We start from the raw sequence: 7,029 nt of genomic DNA on the forward strand, positions 1-7,029 counted from the left end.
TCTGGGGGTCAATTTAACTGAATAAAAGAAGTGTTAGTGTATGTAATGGAAATATCAAGAGCACCATTGAACACCCTTAGAGAGTAAGACACCCTAGATAAAGTACTATAAAATTCGTTACAACACATACTTGTTTGGGAGATTTAAAGGTCTGCTGATGCAGGTGCTCTATCAGCTATGCAAGAAAAAGGATTTAGCATCTGCATTCCTGGCAAATGCTTTAACGCTGGCAGACTGTTCCTCCTTTTCCCATACTTAACCACAGGATCCGACCATTTCAGCTTCTGCCTTTTAAGCAACGCTCTGGAAAAAAGGGACTACCATGTAACCACAACCCAACAAAATAAAACCCCAAAACCAAGCCAAAGCCTCCTACTTAAGTCCTCTTCCCGAACGGGGACAGTTTTCCCACACAAATGCCATAATGGGAAAAAAACCCCGGCTAAGATGGCAGACGGTCATCGGCAAATGCCGGTACGGACGGACCCTCGAGGCAGAGGCTGCCAAATCCATAAGGTCTGGCTCACATTCCTGATCTTCTGCTCATACATGTGGTTTTTTTATGCATAGGGTGGATGGCCCTGGGAAGAGCACCCAAAGGCAGATGTTTTCCAGCTCGCATCAGCCAACAAACGTTTTGGTGGGAAACAAAAATCTTCAGCCCCGGTTCAGCTTCAGGTTTGCAGAAGTATCCCAAAATGAAGTTGGGTACCTTGGTGTTATTATGGTGGCCTCTCCATCCCGGGGATGCTTACAACGGCCAACGTTTATATTCTGCAGCCAAAGAACAAATTTTACTACAACAGACGCAGATAGGAAGTGTCTGACAGGTTCCAGGACCGCGCAAAATCTCCTTAATCTGAGCTTCAAATAATTTTTTCATCTCGATAGAGATATAAAACAATCCCAGAGCAATAAAATGACCAGTTGAAAACAAGGCACGGCTTAAGGAGCAGGTTTTATGCTCCCCCAATAGGCAATACAAGTACCGTGAATGAGCACTACAGCAGAAACAAAACAGCATTAATAGCGTATTGACAGATAAAAAAACCTCAACGTATATTTAAAGCGACTATCAAAGAGGTTATATTGTATATTACAACGTCAAGTCGTACCACGATTTCCCCGCTTCCATAATCCGCTTTTGCAGAGCTAGATGAAGTACGGCGATGCATCACAAACAGCTGATGCTGCAATTAAAACTCCTCAGTAACTTCTAGAAATAACACTGAAGTGTGTCAGGACTGTGGCTGAGCTCCTTTACTTTAAATAAACTCTTCTTGCAAATAACACAGCAGCTCACGTCCCTTGAGACAAGGAAGGGAGGACGTACACAGAATGAGGATTGCCCTTTTTCTCAAGGTTGAGGCTTTGAGTCTCCGGAGCTGTTGACCACTCGTGTCGCACCTGCTGTGAAGCCACCGTTAAAGAAAATACGACTTCTCCATTTCCAAAACCAGACAAACATCCACATGTTTCAGTGCTTTGCAGAAGACAGGGTAAACTGCTGCCTCTTAAGCACCTGCTATAGCTTTTCAGTGCATCAAGCATTACAGACAGCTGTAGAAAGGTAGTCCTCACCCATGGCTTCACCTACTTCCAAAAGTAACATGGTTCAGGTCTTTTTGGCCAGAAGCACGTAGTGTTGGAATTGTTGATGCTTCAAAATGGTACAACACACAACATCCCAAAAGCAAGTACTTTTTTTTTTTTTTAATATAATTTCATTATGCAAAAACATCCGTACAGCAGACTACATTCCTTTAGGACAACATGTTTTGCCATACGCGAGTTCCTATCGCCGTTCTCACTTTTTGGCGGCTCTAGTAGCACTCAGAAGCGTTCGCTGGAGCTGTGACACTTATTTTAAGAGCTGGCGATGACAGGCTGGTATCACCGATGGCTTGCCCAGGCTGGAACTCTTGGTGCAATGCTGCTTGCTTCGCGTGGTGGAGCTGTGGACCTTCAGCTCGAGGACAGGTCTGGAAACAAGCCATCAAAATTTCGGGAGGTCTTGAAGAGGAGCATCTCCAATTCAACGCCAACCTCAGCCAGAACCAAGAGCCACTGCCTGGCACGGAAGCGAAACATCACCCATCGGCAAGAGTCTCATCCCTTGGAGAGACATCTCCACCAGCTTCCAGCTCCTCCTCACCAACCATCAGCCTCTAAATTAGGCAGAGGTATCTGGCCTGGGGTACAACCCTTGGACACTCTCCAGCCCCTGGAGGAAGCCTCTCAAAGTCCCTTCAAAACCCTATTTTTTTTCCTTTTTTTAACATAATAATCCTACATGGGGCCATACATGTTTAGAAATGAAGTTCCGACTTCCCACGCACAGTTGCATAGCCCAAAAAAACACTAAAAAAAATTGAAGCATTCACTGTTCTGTTTTCCTGCAGTTTGTCACCAAAATCAATGCTACAGACCAAAAGGCAGGAGAAAGTGTCCCTACTGTAACGCCTCCCATCTGGAACCTCTTAGCAGAGACATGGAGCCCTCATGTATATTTTACACACATATTTTTCCTGTTTCTCCCAAGAGAAATATGTGTAATGAAGAAAAACAAAAACACGTTAGCAGCAACAAAAGCATACCACTGTAATACGAGACACAGCTTGGCTTCTGCCCGTGTTATCCTTCCTTTTAGACCTCGGCTACTTTTTGCCAGTTACAGACAAAAAAATAATACACACCCTCCCGTCCAAAAAAAAAAAAAAAAAAAAAAAAAATCAGAGCTCTGCCATTAAATCAACACAATAAAAACACATTTGTTTTCTGCCATGTAAAATATCACACGAGGAAGGACGAGGTTAAACGTGAATATACACATCTCCAGCCCTTCCCCGCTCTTCTGTGGGATTATAGAAATAATCCACAACTCGATGCAATTCCAAAATTTCAAGTGCTGTTAAGCTGCAGCATCAAATTCCTGTGTATTGTACACAGTTAAGATTACTCACTCACACCACAGCAGCTCTGCTGGGCTGATGTTTTCCAGCGCTTGCAATGTTTGAGTAGCCATGGGCAGCTTCGGACATCTGATCGATCCGTAAAAATGTCTTTTCCTCTTTTTAACACAGTTCAAGCGGTGAAATCAGAGCTTAAAAATGCTTATTATTAAGTATTGGGGATGGACCACAACACCTGCAGGAGCCAGACTGATAGGTAGCACCGAAAAAAAAAAATTATCAGTGACCAGAATATTTGGTAAGTGCCAGGAAAAACAACGGCTGGCACTGATTATTTTTAGGGAGCCAAAGGGAAGTCTCAAAAATCAATGTATTCCTATCAGGCATTTGTCTTAGGAGAGGATGCAACTGCTTAAAAAAATGTATTTTCAGCTGTTAGGTAAAGCAAAACAGGACAATTTAAGAGGTACCGCGTGCCACCTTTCCAAAGGTATCAAATGTGGGCATTTTTGAGGCCATGAATGGACAGGTTTTCGATAAATTGAAAAAGCTTACTAAGCTGGGGGTAAATATGACACCGTACCATCCGCCGTCTACAGAGAAAGGAGCAGCTGCAATGCAAGCACAAAACAGCTGATGGCCCGTGGCACGAGACGGGCACGACCTTTCAATTCCGTTTGACACGCAAGGGGTCTCCACACAGAGAATGAGCTTTCACTTAAAAGTGAAATTCCCTGCCAAAATCACCTATTTAGCTGTGCACAGTATTCTTCGAGAGTGCCAAGGCTGGTATTTCTGAGAGCAGTCTTTGGGTTTATTTTTTTTTGTTGGATTTAGCGGGGGGGGCGGGGAAAGCAAGCCCTGAATTAATAAAATTGAGGAAAACGTGGTGAGATTTTTTGACTTGACGTCAAACCAAGCCTACCCTTGGTGCACCAGCGTGGATGCGCTGACCAGCACCCCAGGGACGCAGAGCCCTCGCTGCTCCTTCTCCCCACCCCACCCGACGATAACCAGCAGCTCTTCATCATCCACCTTGGCCAAGCAAGAGAGATCATGAAATGGGGACTCAAACGCCCCTTCACTCTCTACAATTTTTTTCATGTACGTATTAAGAAATGTAGCTTGAGGCTGAATCTTCCGTTAATGGGCAGCGTTTTTAACAATACTTCCAAGTATTAATTTTTACAGTAGTTGCGCATATCCAATATCACTGCAAGACCAAGGACTCCGACACCAAGGAGCAAAGAGCCTGCACAAACCACGCACGTTGGGTTGGAGATTTGACCCCAAATGGAGCGAACCACAGCGAGGAACGCAGTCCCAATTTTTAGAGCAGCATCTGACAGCCTTCGAATCTCCTTCCAGGGTCTCCCTCCATCAGTTGCAATACGTTTTCCAAATTTCCCGGCAAATGAAGCCAGTGTCCTCCCAGGTGTGAGCTCGCTTTTACCGCGCAAACGAGCGGATCACCCAGATCTCCACGCAGTAGGGAAGCGGAAGGAAGATGCCGTGTTGCTGAGGATGCCCAAGAACCGCAGCACAAATTCAGTCTCCAAAGGCATTTAATAGCATTTAGCTTTGCAATCTCTTTAGTCTTCGTACATAATGTTTTGGGGAACACCAACTTCTGCAACCTTTTCATGCTTGAGAAGAATATAGCAAACGCTACAGTAACGTGTATGTCCAGTATCGCATTTAAATCGTCAGATGTTCGGAAAAGAGGTGTGTGACGGATCGACAGACGGTGACCTGCTCAGAACAAACGAGCGATGCTCTGTTTGCTGCACTGGGAGCCGTGCACATGTATTTCATGCTACGACACTCTGCACAGCTGGTAGCCGGAGAAATGCAGAAGATACACTTGGAAAATTCACAGGGGCATTGCTTGCCGGAGCGAACAGTAACAGCAGACTTTGTTTTCCAATTAATTTCATGCAAATAAGCAATACTCGGTTAGAGTACAAGCTCACTAAATTCTCTCTCTTCTGTTTTCCTTCTACCTCCAGTAGATGGGTACTGTACTGCTAATTTTTTTTTTTAATGCCTTTTCTGTTTAACTGCCACCATGCAGCCTGAAAAACCCCCTCCGACTGCTCCCCACTCCAAAGATATTCGGCCAACACGCTCCCTTTCCGTCGCCGTGTAATTAAACAACCGGTGTACAACTCCCCTTGTAAGAAACCTGCAAGCTCTACAACGACGAAGTTTACACCAGCATTTCTTCTTTCAAGCTTTTGAAGAATCACTACAGTGTGTTTAAGCCTTTTGGTAACTCCCCTGTAACTAAATGTACAGGAAATAAATGAAAATCACAAGCTGATGCTGGTATCACAGTAGCTGCGATGGGATACATCGCAGATAGAGATGAGAAATTTTGTAGACAGACGTAATATTATCTTTAACCAGACTAACTGGAATAGCTGGAAAACCCAACAAGCTTTCGAGCACACACGTCTTCTGCCAGGCTGAGACAAACTGCAAAGCTCAAGTACAAATTCAGAGTGGTTTTTTTGCTGAATTTAGCAAGAGATTCCTCAGTTGAACCCAATGGGAGAAAAGGATCTTTAACCAGAGGACCACCGGGATGTGAAAAAGGAAGGGGAAAAACAAGCACTCCCTGTGCTGAGCGGCAATATGTAATTTATAACCTACATAAAACACATTTTCACCTATTATTTGGAAGCGGGTGATGACCTAGCAAGCAGCAACACATCAGAGTAAAGACTGGGTCGTTACTAATTACACTTGGTTTGTAAAAACGAACCGAGAATCGGCGCTTGCAAGGAAAGGAGCTGATGGTGCTCCTACACTTGCTCCCAGCGTGGGGTCGGAGCGCCGGAGCATCCCTCCCTGCAGGCCCGAGGGCAGAAGAGTGATCCCCAAAGGCACCCCCGGCTCTCCAGCTACCACCCATAACCACCCTTACATGGCATAGAGCTTCCAGAGGGTGAACATGACTTAGAACAGGATCACAGAATCATTAAGGTTGGAAAAGACCTTGAAGATCATCAAGTCCAACCGTCAACCCGACACCACCGTGCCCACTTCATGATGTCGGATCCAAGACATCTATGAAGATGTGACTTTGAACACAAAGTCCTACATCTTTGTGTCCTCAGTAAAGAGCACAATACAAGAACACATCAAAATACATAGTTTTGACGTCTTGGATCTCCCTTCAATTAAGGCAGAGCTTAGAGAGATTATGGTTTATATGACTTTAATCAAACTCAGTAAAGCACGTGTATGTGGAGATAGCAGTCTTAGTGGGGAAAAAAAGGTTGGAGGGTATCTGAGATCCAGATCTCACTTTCTTCATCGCATGTTATCCACTTCCAAAACCTTTACTCCATACACAGAGCTATAAAGTTACAGCCGGCACACAGCAACGTGTTTATTCTCAGATCTGAAGCTGCCGAGAACACCAACATGACTGCTCAAGCGGTCACAGTATAGTCAAAATATCTCAGCACGTACCACTTGGAGCAATTTGGAAAGATTTTATGTGGGTAGAGCTGAAAGATAGCTCCCTTAAATAATAAAAAACACGCCATCCTGAAAATGGGGTTAAAGCAAGGAGCCTAGCTACTCTGGTTGCATTTGGCATGATGTGAATTTATTTATTTTATTTTTTAAGCTCATTATTATTCTGTTTCCTTTTTGCATAAAAAGTTGCACGCAGGATGTAGCAGGAATTGCTGGAGAGCATCTATTTATCCCTAGTGGGAAAGATAGGGACCTTGCTTCTGCTCGCTCACTTAAAGCGGCTTTATGAAACCCCAAACAAAAATACCATTAGTGGTAGCTAAGGAGGAGTTTGTTTGCATCTTTAAAGAGAGGGTATTAAATGTATTTCTTTGTTGACTTTAATCAGCAAGCAAAATACTAGGTTGAAAAACTAAACTCATGTGAAAACAGCATTTCTTCTCTAAATAGCTCTGCCTGCAGTTCAGGAGGAGAAGGAGGGAAGGAAAAGGAAGCTAAAAAACTGACAAAAAGGAAAAATACAGAAAGAAGCCTTTCTTTCTCTTGCTGAGCCTCATCCTCTTGTTTATAACTCCCAAAGAGAACAGCAGCACAATTGTCCTACCTCGTGCTGGCTGGATTTCAGCAG

General features: G+C 44.1%; 1 protein-coding gene across 1 annotated transcript in view; it reads right to left on the reverse strand.

Moving 5' to 3' along the window:
• Positions 1 to 7,029, reverse strand: part of LOC104620956 (unconventional myosin-IXa-like) — a gene marked incomplete at both ends in the record, with an annotated part of 32,468 nt that overhangs the window by 23,102 nt on the left and 2,337 nt on the right. Inside the window, 2 exons of the mRNA XM_010287319.1 lie at positions 3,496 to 3,505; positions 3,838 to 3,947. Coding sequence (XP_010285621.1) covers positions 3,496 to 3,505; positions 3,838 to 3,947 — 120 coding nt within the window. The remainder of the gene's footprint in view (positions 1 to 3,495; positions 3,506 to 3,837; positions 3,948 to 7,029) is intronic.

Source organism: Phaethon lepturus, unplaced genomic scaffold, assembly GCF_000687285.1.
Source record: "Phaethon lepturus isolate BGI_N335 unplaced genomic scaffold, ASM68728v1 scaffold15845, whole genome shotgun sequence".
Taxonomy (NCBI): Eukaryota; Metazoa; Chordata; class Aves; order Phaethontiformes; family Phaethontidae; genus Phaethon; species Phaethon lepturus.